The sequence below is a fragment of the Grampus griseus genome (genome assembly GCF_964374135.1).
Source record: "Grampus griseus genome assembly, chromosome: 4".
NCBI lineage: Eukaryota > Metazoa > Chordata > Mammalia > Artiodactyla > Delphinidae > Grampus > Grampus griseus.
In genome coordinates this window covers 9,851,418-9,870,050 of record NC_138997.1, presented here as the reverse complement: position 1 = coordinate 9,870,050, position 18,633 = coordinate 9,851,418, and the positions used below count along the sequence as shown (strand labels likewise).

The 18,633-nt window shown below is 33.2% G+C and overlaps 1 protein-coding gene across 2 annotated transcripts in view; it reads right to left on the bottom strand.

Annotated features, from left to right (window-relative positions):
* The window catches only part of CCSER1 (coiled-coil serine rich protein 1), a gene marked incomplete at both ends in the record, with an annotated part of 1,097,278 nt that overhangs the window by 556,897 nt on the left and 521,748 nt on the right, over positions 1-18,633 (bottom strand). For both annotated transcript variants that reach the window (XM_082653728.1, XM_082653729.1), the window contains one exon: positions 14,076-14,153. In XM_082653728.1, coding sequence (XP_082509854.1) covers positions 14,076-14,153 — 78 coding nt within the window. The remainder of the gene's footprint in view (positions 1-14,075; positions 14,154-18,633) is intronic.

The following is an 18,633-nucleotide window of genomic DNA, read 5'->3' as shown; positions in this document are numbered from 1 at the left end:
TAACCCTTAGACAAATTTTCCTCTAGTTTGATGGAGTAAATCCAAATCTGTAAGTCCACTTATAAGCACAAAGCTCATAAAGTAATGACAAGTCTCAAGTAATTCTGATATGTAAAGAACTATGACTATTTAAGCACTCTGAATTGCAAATTACATTCTTTTTGGTATAAATTTTCTCCATAGTAATTCAGCTACATACATGTAAAATTCTAACCACCATCTTAAAAATGTGGCATCACATAAGAGTGTAATTTTCTGATATTCTTACTTTATAGAGCATGACATTAATGTTACATGTGGCTCTTTTTAAGGAAACATTCTGTAACACATTATTCTGAAAATTCCAATTCCTTTGCCTATTTGGTATGAAGCCAAACATTTATGGAAGTTTTTTTCTTTACCTCTCTACAGTTACTTATGTTATTAAAACACTTTACATCTTTATTTTGAAACACTAATAATCTAATATTTTAATGTTTTTTCCCTAAAATGATTACTACTTCTTTTATTGGCAGACGATATAAGCTAGTGAAGGCAAACAGAACTAGCCACCCCCAAATATGTCTCTTTGGAATGAAAATTACACTGAGTTAATTATTTTGAAGAAACTGCAGACACAGGAGAAGCTCTGAAAAGTGACTAAAGTTACCCTTTGTAAGAGATATTTACATTTATAAGGGCAATCTCCATTTGTAGGAGAGTCTCCCTCTCTGTACCAGGCAGCGGAGGATGACTAAATCTCTAGAAACTCTTGTCAGTGGAGAAGGCACGGACTTAAATCTAACAACCTTACCCTTGTTTACTGTGTTTTTCCTGGTAACCTCCCATAACTGGCTTCCCCACTGCCCAACACCTTTCTTTTGCCTCTAGCTGGAGATGGTATTTAAAGCGTTGGCTTGGCCATTTCAGGGAGTTAATGTATACAGGAGATATACGTGGTATTACATTTTTGTTTTTCTCCTCTTAATGTGTTTCATTACAGTGGAGACTCAGTCAAGAACCTAGACAGAGAGCGGGAAAATTATTTTTCTACCACCACAGTTTGGAGACCCGTGATGGGGTTTGCTGAGGCACCATACTTGCTCTGGAGTCTGCAGATGGGATTCTGGAAAACTGGCAGAAGCTGGCTAAGCGTAATAATTCTTACCAAAGGCAGATCTCCTGGATCTGTCTCTATAGTGCCTGGTTCAGAAAGGAAGGTAAGCATTTCTTGTCCCTTCCTTTTCAAATTTAGATTAAAGGGAGAAAATACCTGCGTGAATTAGTTTCGTGGGTATAGCAACTTTGGTAAAGATTTTTTTTTATGAGTACTCTTGTTTTATATTGATCCACTTTCCTTCCGGAGAGATAGTAATTGTTTGCTTTTATCTCTGTCTTTTCTGTCATTTGTTATAAGGAGGAGAACCATAGCCTAGAGAGGTTTTCCTTCCATTTTATTCTGTGCCTTAAAAGCTTGGCCTTGTAACCAGTGAGAATATTCTCCCTGGGATCCACCCGTCAGAAGATGCACGTGTCGGCATGCATCTAGCAGACAGCCCAACAGCAGCATTCTCATCGTCCCCACCAGCTGCCAGGGGAGTTTGTCATAGGGGTCCCGGTCCATAGGGGGCCTTTGACATCTCAAATTTCATTGTCTCTTTAATGCTGGAAAAGTCCCATTCTAGTAGCACCTGCCTGGTGTCACAGATTAGCGGGTATGTAACTGAATGCATCACACGTTCTCATGGAAAACCGGAGACACCATTTTCACTATACCATTCTTACCACTTGTGACAATGAAGGTCTTTGCTTTCTTAGGCTAACTTTGGGAGTGGATTTTCAGGAGCTTGTGATGGCTGCCGCTTTTGTACACTCTTTTGGGATGCCTCTTGCATCTATGGTTAAGCCATAAAAAGCCTTATTGGTTTGAGTTGCTATTGAGATATATAAGATCCTACTTGTCAATGGCCAGATGATGAATCCTTTGAGTTGGAAAAACCTCTATACTTCAAAAATTTTTAGAGAGCTCTCATTCTAACAACTGTCTTTTTGGTACTATGGACAGACCAGATTGAAAAGAGGACACTAAGAATTGAAATGGCTTGCCTTACAGACCCCTTTGACAAGATGAAGTTACAAAGCCTCATTAACCACAACTTTCAGAAGATACTATCAAATTTAGAGGGCAGTTAGAAAGATCAGTGGACATCCACAGTCACATTCACTGGAACCCTGATTGGTAGCTAAACGGTGTTCTTCCCACCCATGATTGTATTGTACTTATCAGATAAACCAGATGGCCTCTTGGGAAAACCCCCTCACAGAAGAAACAGATGACCAGAATTTCTCCCAGGCCCTCCTACAAATGATCAGGAAATGGATCAGCTGGAGGCTGATGTTCAGGTGCTGATTGAAACAATAGAAGAGGCTTTTTCCCCCTTAAGGTTAATTGGTCTAAGGTTGAATTGTACACTCAGGAAAAAAAAAAGGAGAGCATTGTAAAGCCTTTGTTGAATGCTTTATATAGATTTTTAAAAGGCATACTGCATTAAACCCTAAAGCTGCAGAATAGAGAGATCTTGATTTCCATCTTAGTTGGAAATCTTCTACCTGATAGGAAGCAAATTGAAAATAATGTAGTTGAATGGGCAGGTTAGTCCCTTGATATCATTTAGGCTACAACCAAATTCTTTGAGGAATTAGAAACAACTTTGTTTTTCAAATCTTTGCAAAACCAGAGTTGCAGCTCTAGAAGCAATTCAAAGTCCACCTATCCTTTTTACCCACGCCACCAAAGGTCCCCTATTCATCTCAAAATGCTTGCAAAAGATCAGGACATTGGAAACAGTACTATCCTGCACCTAAGAAAAATAAGGAAAGTTTAAATAGTAATTATTCCCGGCCTCCGATAATATGCAAATATACCCCAAAACTCAATTTTGGAGAAAATTTGGATACTTTCTGTGTTTTTGAAATGTAAATTTTCTACCCCATCTTAAAAATTTTCTACCCCTTCTTCTCTAGGACCTAAGAACCAATCCTTGAAATGTAAACTTTAGGGAGATGTTTCTCATCAAAAAGAGAAAAAAGGAGTTATTTGGAAAATGGGCAAATGAATAATTCCAAGTCTCTTCTTTCACAAATACTAGTAGGAAAAAGGAAAAAAGAATCTTTACCCATCTTAGTGGACAAACTTCCAGAAACACAATTTGGACCCAACTGTTCTCTTATAAACTAGTGAGTCTGTTATAAACTAGTCAGGTACTAATATTGTACCTGACTCATAGCTAAAATTTTAAAATGAAAGCTATAAGATATATATTTGTATCTGTATGTTTACACATGTCTATATATGTATGTTGTAGATGTGTGGTATTTTTCTACCTCCAGATGTTATTGCTAAAATTAATCTGTAAAAGAGCTCTATTTAATTGACTTAAAATAAGTGCTTTATAAATTAAGTATTCCTAAAACTCTCAGAAACATAGAAACTAATCCAATTAAAAAAAAACACAGAATCTTGGGTGATCTCCAGTAAATAAAGCTAGTTGAACTCTGTTGGTTTAATTAAAATAGACATGTCTTCAGTGTCATTAAATATAATGCAGACATCCAACTCTCATTCTACTTTGGTTTACTAGTTAAAGAAAGTTCATATTACCTCTGTTAACAAAATTTGTAAACAAGAAAAATAGTTCAGGATGATGGCTGACTTTGTCAAATATCTCACAAAATTTTCATGAGTAGTTTAAACATAATTGTTGAGAACAAGTGATTTAAAAAGGATAAGAGTTTTTAGGTGAATGTTTCAGCAATAATTATGTATTATGGTACATCTATTTAAATAGTTTCCCAAATCCTTTTGGTAACTTCAATCCTTAGAATTTTGCTGAGTTAAGTGACAGAAATTTATCAAATATCTAGATTATTTCCAAATAAGATAAAATATTAAACATCAATTATTGAACATAAGCTTATCTACTTTTGGCTTCCTATTATAGAGGAACTAATTACATTTGGGTTTGTTAGTAAACATTTCTTGTGCCACGTCGAAAGATTTTACTATTAAAAGGAGCACATGCTTCCTAAATTATAAAATGTATTAATAATTAATTTGCCAATATAAAGAAAACTGTAGTAACATACAGTTTATAATTGCTTACTTTTTAGTTTTCACTATAAAGTTCATAAGGGTTAAAAATTCTAATTAATGTGATTAAAACTAGTAGAAACAGTAAGGGAAACAACTGCAAGGAAAGTAAGATGTGTTTTTGGCTAAGCAAATGTATGAGGTATGAAATTCCTAGAAATCTGATCTATACTGGTAATAAAATAATTCTATTTATTATCTTAAAATGTATGTCAGACACATAAGCAAATTTCCTTGTCAATTGCATTGTTATGCACTCTCATCCGATCTTTAACAGTAGCTATTTTTAAGTATTTGTCATTTACAGACAGTTATTATTTCACTTTCATGCTTTTGCCAAAGTGCTTAATCTTCAAGGAAATTCATGAAAAGGACTCTAACAAGCACTCTAGAATACAAATTCCTGATAACTTTAAGATCATGAAACCCAACTAGGTAAGAATTACCAGAAATAATCCAAGAACTGGATTAATGAAGAGTGAGATTTAATAACATGGGAATGAATGAAGTGATGAGGATGAATATAATCTTTATGACTTTTTGTTTGAAACATTGCTGGTTCTTTAATGTTTTGTTTTTCTAGACTTAAGGAAACCTTTTTCTTTTCTCTTGACCTAAGTATGAATTAAAGCAATTTGGCAAAGTATGACTTTGTGAATAAAGATGAAACAATTACTTCTTCTCCCTAGCTGATCCCTCCATAATTCAGAAACTGTAAGTATTTTTATACTTATTTGCATAAATTCAATAAGACTCTGTTCTTATAACAGGACAAAACTGGAAACACTGGCTATATTGCCAAGGCTTTGACTGAAATGTCATATTTGAGAATGTGCCTAGAATCAGATGACCACGTAACTTTAAGAAACTAAGCTTGATTTTATGAAGCCAATAATGTCCCTTAGAAAAATAGCCTGGTACCTTGCTTACAGGGTTCCCAGCAACCTTCCCAGGTGAATAAGGAAGTTCAACTTTCTGGCAGGTACAGGAACCTCGAGATATTTTTATACCTTGAGAAGAGATATACATATATATAGGTTTTGCAGGCAAAGTCTGATGGCAACATTTTGGCTTGGCTTCCTAGCCTTGAGGCTTTTAAGGTTCAATCTGTGATTCTTTATGAAAGTTCTAGCAAAGCAGATTTAAAAAGAACCTGTACAATCACTATTCTTGCTGCACTTATGTAAATAATCAGGCCAAGTTTAATGAGACTAGACCTATTTTGCAAACGTTTTAGTCTTATTGTGATCGTCTTTGGTAAAAATGAGAGTGATTATAGAGGGACATGTTTTAGTAGCATAACTTTGTGGATATTAGATTCTAGTCCTATTATTTTTTTATTATTATTATTATTTTTTACCTGCAAACTGGAATGGAAACTTTCAGTTTCCTCAAATATCTTGCTACAGCTCTTCAAACTCACTTCCAATTTTCTCCCACCCTTCTAACTTGGAATGGGTGAAAAGAAAAGCCCTTTCCTAAAGTTCTGCAAACTGAATGTGAACAACTTGATATAAACTTCAGAGAAATCACCACAACAGCTCATGTATAGACAATCTTCCATGTTTGTTGATACGTGGGACACTCCAAGTTTACCTAAACACCTGATAATATCAGAGACAATCAAACTGAAAAAGATGCTTTGAGCCTGACATATAGAAATCTTGTGCCTGGATTCAGATACTGAGTTATAGTTTGTTCTCATCATTAATCTTTATCTTTCTTTCTCTACAGAAATGCCTCTTACTAAGTACCTGATTGCAAGCACAGTATAGACCTAACCTTGGAAGCCCGTTTGCAAGACCACTTCTGAAATGAGTCACAACAGTTTAACTAGACTGACCTATTCTCAGGACTAAGACACTGGTTCAGTGAAATAATGGATCAACTTATCAACTCAGCTTCTGAACTGTGGGACTTCTTGGGGAAGTTTTAAAGGCAGGACTTAAGGGGAGCAGAATCTGACACCCTAAAATATGTCTCTTTGGCATAAGGATCATCTTGAGCTGATTATTTCTAAGTAATTGCAGACACAGAAGCTCTGAAAACTAAATAAAAGTTACCCTTTTGTAAGAGACATTAACATTTATAAGGGAAATCTCTACTTTTAAGGGTATCTCCCTCTCTATACCCAGAAGAGAGGATGATTAAATCTCTACAAACTTTTATAAATGGAGAAGGCACCAACTTAAATATGCCAAACAACCATACCCTGGTTTATTCTACTTTTTCTGATAACCTCTATAATTTGCCTCCCTACTGCCCAACATCTTTCTTTTGTCTTTAGCTGGAGATAGTATTTAAGAAGGTAGCTTGGGACATTTCGGGCATTAACCTAGTTTTCCTGTGTACCTCCCATCTATACCATATGTACACATGTTACTAAACATGTTTTTGTCTTGTTACTCTGTATTATAAGGGTGTCTCAGGCAAGAACCTAGAAAGGTAGAGGGAAAATAATTTTTCTTCCTCTATACAAGTATTCTCAAGTTCCAAAGTATGAGTTAAGTAGTTGAGAAACTTCTTGATAGAGAAAGACCATTATGAGTGCTAATGATCTTGACAGATATTATCCTATTTTGTGCTGCTGAAATCAAGTTACAAGTAGGAGATTGTCAGAGAACAGCGGATATCGTAAGAAAACTGAAGGGGGAAAAATGAAGTAATTTAATTAATTAAATCTGATAGCCTGATTAAACAAAGCCTCAACCATGACAAAATAGAAAAGCCATCAGTTGGTATAATGAAAAAAATAAAGTACTGTCACATCGTTATGCTAAGGCAAAAAATTGTCATCATTATCATTTCAATTTAGAATATATGGTTTTACGATTTCTGCATATTGAAAAAGTAATGTTTTTAGGGAGTCATTGTGACTATTACCTTTAAAAACATTTAAATATTAATTTATACAAAGTATAATATAATTGGATCAAATATACTCAGCCAATATTTGTATGAATCCAGTTTAATCATATTAAAATTCAAATAGCCATTTAAAACATTAGTGTATAATTTGTTAATTCTTAGTATATACATACAAAAGTTTAAAAAAATTTGCATCGAATCCTACCTTCTATAATAAGTAAATAAAAGTAGATTATTTTTTATACCTATATCATGCAGGTGTTTCTCTGTGTGTATTGAGAGACTATGTGTTTTGGTGTATATATATATATTTATCTATATAAATATTTTGTATTTATATTGCAAAGATACATGTGTATATATATATTTAAAGAATAAATTTCCTTTTACAGATTTTCCTGATTGTAGACCACATTAAAGGAAACCATTGCTTTCCCTACGAATAATATAAATCTCCAAAGATTTACATTGAACAAGTACTTGAAGAAAGTCTTAGAGCTTAAATTAATACAAATTATGATTAGCTACAACTGCATAGTACATCATAAACAGATATTGAGAGATGCCCTTAGCGTATACATTGTGTTTTCTTCCTTCAGAAGGGACCCCCTATTATGCAATGCCACTTAGCACACTGGAAAATACTAAAATAACTTCTAAAGTTTTCTAAGGCAAATATTTGAAATTCTGAAGTTAGATTTCCTATAGAAATGGCAATCTATGGGATGGAAGTAGAAGTGAGTTGGGAGAAATTTTCTTTTCAACAAATATCTACTTTTCTTCTCTCCTATCAATGCTATCACAGAGTCAACATAATTTTAAGCAAATATGATCATCACTATTAGTAGATGAAAGGGAGCAAAATATACTAGCACAAAACATGCCTCTTTGGCAAATGGATTATCTTGAGCTGGTTATTTTTAAGAAACAGCAGGAGAAGCTGTAAAAAATTGAGAAGTTACCCTTTGTAAGAAGAATTCACATTTTTTAAGACAAACCTCCAATTGTAAGGGCATCTCTCTCTCGGTACCAGGACGAGAATGACCCAATCTCTAGAAAATTCTATCAAGGAAGAGGGCACCAACTTGAATCTGCACAACAACCATACCCTTGTTTACTGTGTTTTTCCTGGTAACCTCCCATTACTGCCCTCCCTACCCCCATTTTCTTTGTCTTCAGCTGGAGGTGGTATTTAAGGTGGTGGTCTGGGCCATATCAGGGAATTACTCTTTTCCTGGGTATGTCCCACTTATACAGGAAGTATACACGCTACTAAACTTCTGTTTGTTTTCTACAGTTATTCTGTCTCTATTACCGTGGCGGGCAGACCTCAGCCAAGAAGGTTAGAGGGAAAGTTATTTTTCCTCCCCTACGTAATTTAAGCTATATAAAATATTTGTGGGTGTGCTCTTTTGCTTTGTTTTAATGAATATTTTTACAATTATGAGAATTTTCATAGTTAACACTAAGCCTTGCTATTTTCCCCATGAGAATTTCAACCACAAATTCACTTAAGGAAAGAATTATCAGTTCACTAACACCAATTCTATGTAGCCAGAAATGAATTAAAGACCTGGAGACATTCCAGGAATGATCTAGCTCCTACATAAAGATTCAGAATTTTAAAAGGAACCATTCAATGCAATACTGTTAAGGACAACTGCACGTTGTCACCCATGTTTTAAAATCACTGGTTGTCTATGCTGACTTGCATTTAATACGTCTTCTAAAAGGCACAAAGTAGTCACTGCAAAATATTTGTTAGATATAACAAAGAAATATAGAATAAAAATGTAGGATAGCAATATGTACTTCTGTATGATTTTTGTGAATAAAGTAAAACAATGCATACTGATTTGTTACTGATTTTATGATTATAAAATTATCATTAAAAAAATTATCATTAGAGTCTTAATCTATTCATTTAATTTTCACCAAGTAATTACTGAGTGCTTTCTTTATTTGTTCACTGTTAGTAGCACACCTCTAATAAATGGGATGTGCCGATATACAATGAAGTGTAACCATACATTTAAAGTTTATAGATTCAGCTCTCCCTGGGCTGGAAGAAGAGTGGTACACAGAGAAGAGGCTGGAGAGAATGCATGCAAAAAAAGAAAGAAGAAAAGCAAATGTAATTTACATAGTATAGTCGATTCGACAGTTTTCTTCTCAGTGCCCCTAAGTTAATATAATCGAAAGAGGCTGAGCAGGCTGTTCCCTCAGGTGGTCTGGGCTCCCCTAATGTGAGTCTCTTGATGCACTGGGTCTGATTCTAGGGTTTAATTGTCCAGAATGCATTTTTTTTTTTCATATTGCAGGGCCTCTAAATGAAGCAAACTATTCTTATTCTAGGCCTGCAGCCAAGATAACAGCAATTTGTTCTGACTGAGGGTCTTTGAGGAGTTGCAAGGAGCACATCACAAAAGGATTTCTGGCTAAAGGTGATTTTTCACCTCACCTCCTTCAAGTCTCACGTCTCACACCTCATCCTCAGACCTGCCCAGGTCACTCTATTTAAAATTTTTGGATCATAGCCGTGACCACATCCCTACATTCACAATTATCTTTTCCCTGTGTTATTTTTCTCTTTTACATTGCATTAGTAGCTTCTAACATACCATACACTTTACTTATTTATTATATTTTTTACTTTAAGTATAATAAAGTGCAAGCTCCCTGCGGGATTATTTGTTGTTTGGTTAAAGGATGTATCTCAAGTACCCAGAACAAGGCCTGGCTTCCAGTAAGCACTTAGTAATATTTGTTGAACGATGCATGTATGAATCTTCAAAAGTGATGCCCTTAGAATTTCACCAAAAGATAAGCTGATTCCTCCATTAAATATTAACAAGCACCTGTGGCAGTCGATGTTTCCAGTGTTTTTCATCAATGTTCCTATATGAAAGTTACCCTTAATGTAATAATGAAAAACTGTAGTTCAAAAGAAAATCTAGAATATATCATTCAGTTTTGAAATCTGATTTTTTTAACTTGTAAAAATTAACAGAAATACCTCAGATAAGTAAATATTAAAGAATGAAGCATATTGGGGAAAGGTACTCATCTACTAAACACTGGGGCACACTGATATTTGATCAGGATAAGCACTGAATTTAAGAAAGATGATAGCAACGAATGGATCCAAAATAGGTTTAAGAAACTACAGTTTATTAGCAGCTGGATGAGGGAGCCTAACTGATAGTTATTCAATTCTTAGCATTGGGCTTAACCCATAAGCTGACATAATGTGTTAGCATAACACAAAATATTCTCCTGCTCTAATAGTTAATAAAACAATTACAGTAAAAACTAATTACTTTTATTCCTTACATGATGAACTATTTCATATTTGTTAGAACTCCCTGCACACTACTAACTGTGCCGGGAGGGATCCAAAATTAAATCTAAGAAAAATAGCATAAATTGAGAATACATAGCTGATTGTTTTGAGTTCTTCAAAGTGTGTATTCATAATGCAGCTACTTAAGTAGAAAACTGCATTTACAAAGTAAATCGCACCATTTGGAAAATGCGTTAAAATATTTGGAGAACACACAGTGCTGTGAGCATACATTTCTAAACTGATTTATGCTTCACTCATACATGACAGACAAAATGTGTGATGTCACAATTCGGTTGATTTTAAATAGTCAAATGAAAACCATTAATGATATTTAGACTAACAGTGATTACTAGTATTTGATGAAATAGCTGGTAACTTTAAAACTCTTAAAGAAAATATGAACAAAGCATTCCTAGTTCAACTAAACACTTCTTTTTAAATATAAGTGTAAAACATATACTAATGAAAGGAAGATCTTCTTAAAACTTTAGTGCTTCTGCCTCTAAGAGTAATCTAGAGATCCTGTGACAGTTCTGAGTCAAGTTCAGGCACTAATTGAAAGGAAAATTTACACCCAAAGTCAATCAGCCACATTTAAAATGACAATCTTCTGTAGACCATCAAAAGGAAGTTAAAAAACTGTCCATAAACGTGTCAAATTAGTAAAACGATCTGAATTTTCTCACTGCCAGAATATAGCATTTTGGTTGTTCATGCTCAATTACTTTAACCAAAATGTTAGTTGCAGTAGTTCAAACTATAAAGTGTTTATAGGCAGCATATGTGCTTTGTTGAAGCATCTACTTATACAACTGATGTAATCAGAAGAATCTTGCCTACCTCTTAATGTAATCTTGTAATTGGCAACATTGCTACCTGACAAAATCTATTCATATTCTCTCCAGTTTTAATAACTCAAGTGACACAAGAAATTATTCTTTGATCTTTCAATAAACTAAGCCTGTGAAGACAGAGGAGGGTGAAAGAGGTTAAACTGGCATTGATTATTTAAGACACATTCATCATTTATTTAACAATCTCCCTCATCACAAGAACTATTGTGTTTACAGGCCCTTGCTGAGATACTCTGAATTTACTTTTTTTTTTTTTTTTGCGGTATGCGGGCCTCTCACTGTTGTGGCCTCTCCCATTGCGGTGCACAGGCTCCGGACGCGCAGGCTCAGTGGCCATGGCTCACGGGCCCAGCCGCTCCGCGGCATGTGGGATCTTCCCAGACCGGGGCACGAACCCGTGTCCCCTGCATCGGCAGGTGGACTCTCAACCACTGTGCCACCAGGGAAGCCCTGAATTTACTTTTAAATAATTCTTGCCATGTGCATTAGAAATCAGAACACACTGTACTCTAACATTAGTTTCAAGTCTCCTGATAAATCTGTTACAGGCTAGAAGTTGTTTATCGTACAAACCTTTGAACTTATTCACTGTAGTGGATATTTGGAAATTTCTTTTAATAGTTTTCATTATAATTAGTATCTTCTGGGGATTCTATTTCCTTTCTTAAGCAAAATGTGTAGTAACAGCTGTCTTCCCAAGGAAATTATATTAATAGATACTTGTAGTCCCTTATATACTGACATTCATATCAGTGAAACATGATCCATAATGATTTGTAAAGAACAATTTGTGGCGAATATTGAGTTTTAGAAAAAAAAATGAGAAAAAAATCATCCATAATGTGCATGATTTCTACAAGATTTCTCATTTTTTCTGATAAATACTATTGCAAATTACAAATAAATATAGCGTACAGTTGGTATATATATATTTGTGAAAAATTAAAATGTCAAATTATATTTCCTGAGAAAATGTGAGCAAAATGTTAAAGTCAAAGGATAATGATTCTTATTGAATATAAGAACGTAAAAATTGAGTTATAAATAGATATTGAAAAGTATAGAAAATATATTCCAGTCATGAAAAAAGTTACACTATTGATGAATAATATTCCAAATAGTCACACAATTTATCACATTTAAAATGCTTTACTTATTTCTATTTTGTTTATTTAAAGTATTTCCCTCCCCAGTTTTTTCAATACAAATTGCCCTAAAATCTATTACAACACTTACATCTGGTTACTGGCATAGGGTTCTAGATGCGTATTTTTGGTAATTAATTTGCTGATTCTGATGATTGTCCTACAATATATCACCAGGAAGTACAAAGTATGAAATCTTTAGAACATATCATTCTATGTTAATGACTACCCAAATCATATCAGAAACTTGTACAAGGTGATCCTTTAAGGACTCACTACCAAAAAATTATTACTCTTTAACCAGTAAAATACATTAAGCTCTCACTGTCAGATATGAAAAGAAGCTATGAATGATGAAGAATTAACTATGATCATGGCTTTTTAAATTTTTATTTACATGTCTGGAGAACTAAATAGCATTGATATAAGAAATTTTGTAAAAACAAGAGAAGTATGGGTCATAGATATGCATTAAAATGCATAGGAAATTGCTAGTAGCTACAACTTAGCTACCTCCCCTATTGAGTTATTGTGGTAAAATCCATTTGAACTTAATAAAAACCATTTATTTTAAAAAATATTAAACATTAATATCATTTAAATAACATATAGCACTGGTATTCAAGAAGTATTATAGTCAGAATATTGATATCTGGAATATTTAGGTATCTAGAATAAACATTAAATGAATGTAAGAGAATAACACAAAAGAAAAGCATAGCTTTTAATGTTTTTTTAAATTAAAAAATAATGTAAATATCTGAAAACAATTTTTTCTGGAATTGAAAACTTTGGTTTATATCCTCATAGAGACAGCTTTATGTTAAATATGTTAATATACTTTGAAAGGCAACACAATGGTAACATCATATTTATGTTATAAACACAAGGACATGCAGATAGACATACATTTTACCATTATACCCCTTCATCAAACTTAAAATCCTCTCTCTTCTAATACTTGTCAATAAAGTGGTAAAAATAATACATTTTTTTAAAAAAAGATTTCTCACAAATGTTAGATACAAGATACAGAAGATAATTCCCTTATGTTTCCATCAAAAGGAAATTTAAAGTCATGAACTTAGGCAACGTGAAAATTTCATTGCTTTATTTAAGATAGGTATTTGAATCAAAGTTGTCAAAAATCATTTAGTGTTAGTAGAAGCCATCTTGTATTAAAACATGTTTTATAATCCTATTTTGACAGTTCAACAAGTATTTCACACTGAGAACAAAATGCTAACTTTCAATTAAATTACTTTCTGCAACCTGCACCAAAGCCCAAGAGCTAAAATAGTATTGTAAATTTCTCTGCAAAGCTGTGTTTCCTTTTATGTTCCAGAATGTAAAAATGATATGCTTGTCCCTTAGTGATTGCAAACATAGTAACTTAATCAAACAGTTAATAAGTTAGTACTCTCTTCAAAATAAATTGTCCTAGTATTCTAATATGTCTCTTCCACATGTCTGCAAATTCACTAATTCAAAAGACTGTATTAGAGTTGTTGGTTTAAAGAAATTAATAAGACACTGGTACGCTAGTCGGTGCCTGTAATTATCTGTTTCAGTCCCAGAAGGTATTTGGGGATTATTTAAGAGCAAAAGATGAATGGGGAACCACTAAATCCTATTAAATCAATGCATGGGGCACAGCACCAGCAGAAGTAAATAAGCTGTGGAGGTCTGAATACCAATAAAAAAGATAAAAATGGTTTTATATAGCTACTTACATCATAGCCTAGAAGTTCAGTTTGTGTGGATTTATCTACTCTTGAAGCAAAAGCCTTCTGTAAATGCTGAACTTTGTCCTGCAAAAAAAAAAAAAAAAAAAAAGCAAAACCAAAAACACATTGTTGGTGAGTCATGTGCTTCTACACTAATATTCCCCACTAATTCAAATTTGGTTACTGTACAATTAATGATTCTTTGTGTGCATACTTCATTCTGGCGGTGTTTTACTTATCAGCTTGAACATTTAGAGCTTTAAATTTCAGGTCATAATGACTCCATCTTTGGCAGCTTTTCTTTTAGTATAGGAACCACTGAGTCAGGATCGTGGTTGAATGCTAGAGACATGATTTGCTTAAATGTGAGATCAAATGATTATACTGTTTTTGTTAGCTGTTGTGTTTTGTTCGGTTTGGTAAATTAAATTGATAGGATTTTACGGATCTCTTTTCAGAGCATTTACATTTAAAATCCAAAACATTTTCAATAAATAATACCATCCAGTGTGTTCCATTTAGCATGTTTATATTTTTTTATCTTTATTTTTTTGCTTAATTGTCTCCTTCTGGAATCTACACATTTAGAAGTCTGTTGTTTAAGGGAACTGACATGACTCCAATCCTGTTATAACTAAGGGACATAACGCATGAAGGATGTCTGGGATTTAATAATTCAGATGCAAATGTACTAATTCTGATTAACTAATGTGACTGGGCCTCTGGCTGGGGTCCTCTTACTACTAAATGTATCACTTAAAAGGAGATCGTGAGCATAATTGTTGTAATGTGTTCATTGTGTGTCTGGCACAGCTGGGAGTGCTGTACTCACATGATCACATCTCATCTTGGGAGTTTTACTACTATTACCACCCATTTTGAAGGAGAACAATACAGTTTACAAAGTTTAAGTAACTTAAGTTTCCCAAGAAGTTCACGTGATTCCACTAGATTCTGTTTTTGCCTTATGTTGCTTTAAAGGAGAATTTGTTTCTCTTACTTGGTCAATAAAATAGTTGTATAATATTTTAATGATAAAAACTGATTTAACTCATCATTTAACTTCTTCCAGGGAGAGACAGTGGTCATCACAAACTTCACTACCAAAACTTGTTTCCTCTCTTCCTCTCCTCCCCTCTGCCACCCCTCCCTTCCCCTCTCCGTTCACCCTCTCTTTGCTTTAAATTCTTCCTGAGATATGCAAGTTATCCAAGCTGTTTATCAAAGTACATACATAATTTAGGTAAACATAATTTGACACTGAAATATATAAAATAAATATTTTCTGGACTATTAATGTCCCAACCTTCTAACTTCCCTATTACAAAACTTCTAGTGCTGCTATTCAGACAAAAATGAAAATGGAGATTAGATAACTCAAGAAGATATAATGTAAAAAGGGAAGGTTTTAATTGTTTGAAAAGGATAAGTGAAAATGTGGCCACATTTTCCAAAATAAATTTAAAACAAGACATAACAAGTTGTGTTTATTTAGACTTCTTTTGGAACTGGGAAGAGAGCAAAAAGGTAGTAGCAGGTAAATGAACAGATAACATTTGCTCTCAGTGAATGGTTGTTTAGAAAAATTTTTGAAATGGGTTGGAGTCCTAAGTATTAGAAAAATAAGTTATAAATCTGTAGGTATATAAATGTTTGTATATGAATCAGAAACTACACTCTAATGCATACAGTGGGGAAGAATAGATAGCAAATACTCCCATTATGCTTTCCCCACATTTTTTTATTTTCAAGGGCTTCCACTCTGAAGACAGGAGTTGAAAAGGACTGGTAAACTCTGGTCCATTGGCTTGAGTTTTAAGACTAAGGAAATTTAAATCAAGATAAATGAAAAACTCGAAAAGCTTCATTAACCAAAAGCCTAATAAAAGCAAAACAAATAAACCCTAAATAAAGAATAGCTATCTTTAGAGGTTTTAAAAGAAAAAAGCACAGACATTTCTAATGAAAAATTCACTGCTACTCCCTTTTGCAGGCATGTCCACAACAAATATACCATATTTGAATTATTTATTATGTATACACTTGTATGCCATATTCAAATGTGGAGAGTAAATTAAATGTTTCCAATTGACTTAGGTACACAAAATTAAGAATTAAGTAATTCAGCTTAAGTTAATTTTATTTAGTAGGAAGAACATTTATGGAACTTTATGATAATTTCTATAACAGAGTTAAATAAAGACTATATAGTTGTTGGGAGATAAGTCTTAATGAGTCTTTTGAATTTCTGAAAGACAGATGGAAATATATGGATCGACAAATTTAATATATAATAACAAGAGTATTATAGATAACAAAATAGAAACTATACAACAAAAATAACTATTACTAGATGATGGAACTGCAGATAATTTTTATTTCTTATGTAAGAAATGAATATATACTAATTGCCTATATATATATTTATATATATAATAGAGGAATAGAAACAAAACATCATTATATTTTCATTTCCACACTGATTTGACACAATAAACATTTTGATTAAAATTGATTTATTTCAGTATAGAGAAATAGACATTTCACCTTTCTGATGCAAATGTATTTGCACACCTTAATTCATCTATAATTTTTATTAAATGCACATTATGGGTGTTGTTCAAGGTACAGGGGACATGAAGGGGGAAAAAAATAGCTTCTTTTATTTAAAAAAAAAAACAAAACTTCCAGTGTGGAAAGATAGAGAAATCAAAAACAATTAGTACTCATTATATAAGGCAAAGGTACTATAGAGAAGCTGGAGATATGTGTATGTGTTGGAGAGGAAACATAGGAGAGTTAAATAACTAGAATGCAGAAGCTACTGATGTCCCAAATAAGATGAGAAACATGAATTATTATTAGCCACTTGGAGTGGAAGGGACAGGGGTCTTTCTCAGGCAATGACATTTGCAAATATTTCAAAGTCAGAGAGACCCTGACAAAGATATGTATAAACAGCTACTAGTTCAAACTTGCCTAAGGAAAGACAATGAAAGGGACAATAGTGCGAAATGAGACTAGAGTGGTAAATTAAGTCCATGCCACAAAGGATAGAATTCTACATCAAAGGATTTTAGAGTTACCTTAATTTTTGAAGTATTATTTTACAGTGAAAGGCCATAAGAATATTTTAACTAAATTACAACAGAACTTATTTAAATACTTCTTTTCACCTTGTATAAAAGACAAAATTAGAAGGAAGCAACCTGGAAAAGAGGAACAACTGAAGTACATGAAACTTTATTTTTCTGGACCATCAATAAATTTACACATACATGTGATTTAAGTGGCTTTCTTTCAGTATTTTCCTATGTAAGCAAACATTGCAATATCTTCTTCTAACCCCTCTCAGACGGATAGAGGAGTATTAAAACAACTCAACTTTTGGTAGATACACTTTATAAATAATTCTATACCCCAAACAAAATATCTAAATGCTTAAATTTTCCTTTCCAAGCAATGACAATATCAATAATTGTTAACAAAACACACCCTTTTTTCTTAATTCAGATTCATAAAACATGTGTGCTTAGAATTAACTAAAAGAAAAATAACTAGCATATTCTGTGGAAAAATGTAACCAAATGGGATGAAAAAGAGGAATTTCATTATTTATATTTGCTGTTTTTACTGACTTTTGAATATGTGGAAGATGTGAATTTTACATAATACTGCTATATGAATTAAAAAATATATAATGATTTTCTGTCTAAATTTCCAAATAATTTCATCTGACATTAAGAGTAATATAACATCTGTATAATAAAAGCCTGCTACCACAAATGAGTGCATATAAACCAAAGAAAACATGCATAGTTTACAAACTTACTAAGAGTAGTTACTTATATTCACATTTCCCTCTACCTCTGTAATCTTTACCACTACAACTATTACTAACAATAATAGATGCCATTAACAGAATATAGTTATATGGCAGGCACTGTACCAAGTAATTTATATGAATCCTCTCAAGAATGCACTATGTCTGTTTTTGTCCCTTTTCAAAAGCACAGGAAACTGGCACCTAGGAAGTTGAAATCAGTTGCTAAAGGTCACACAGGCTATTAAGTGAAACAGGCAAGTTGGAAAACTTTATCTGTCTCCAAACCCAGGTGTACTTTCTATAAAGATATTCTGACTCTGGAAAAGCTTACAAGTGGTACTGCTGCTCCCATTTCATATATGCAAGGACACATACGAAATGCATAGTTACTATACAGCTAGTATGATAATAAAACTGCTCTTGGTGTTCATCCTGCCTATATTCTCTTATGAATTCTACTAAGTAATTCTGCTTTACTGTGAAAACAATTTAAGTACACTTAAGATTTATCAGTTTATTTCCTGTAAGAACTACAATCCAATAAAATATCCATTACTATAACCAGCAAAGCATTTTGGAGCATGAGTCAGGAATAAAATGATAAAGTTAATATAGAGTTATAACATAAAATTGAAAGATGTAAAAAAGCAAACTGAAATAAAAACTAAATGTTGAAAGGCATGAAATCCTTTAACAATAGGATCAGTTCAAGCAGAGTAATCTAAAAGTACCTTCTGC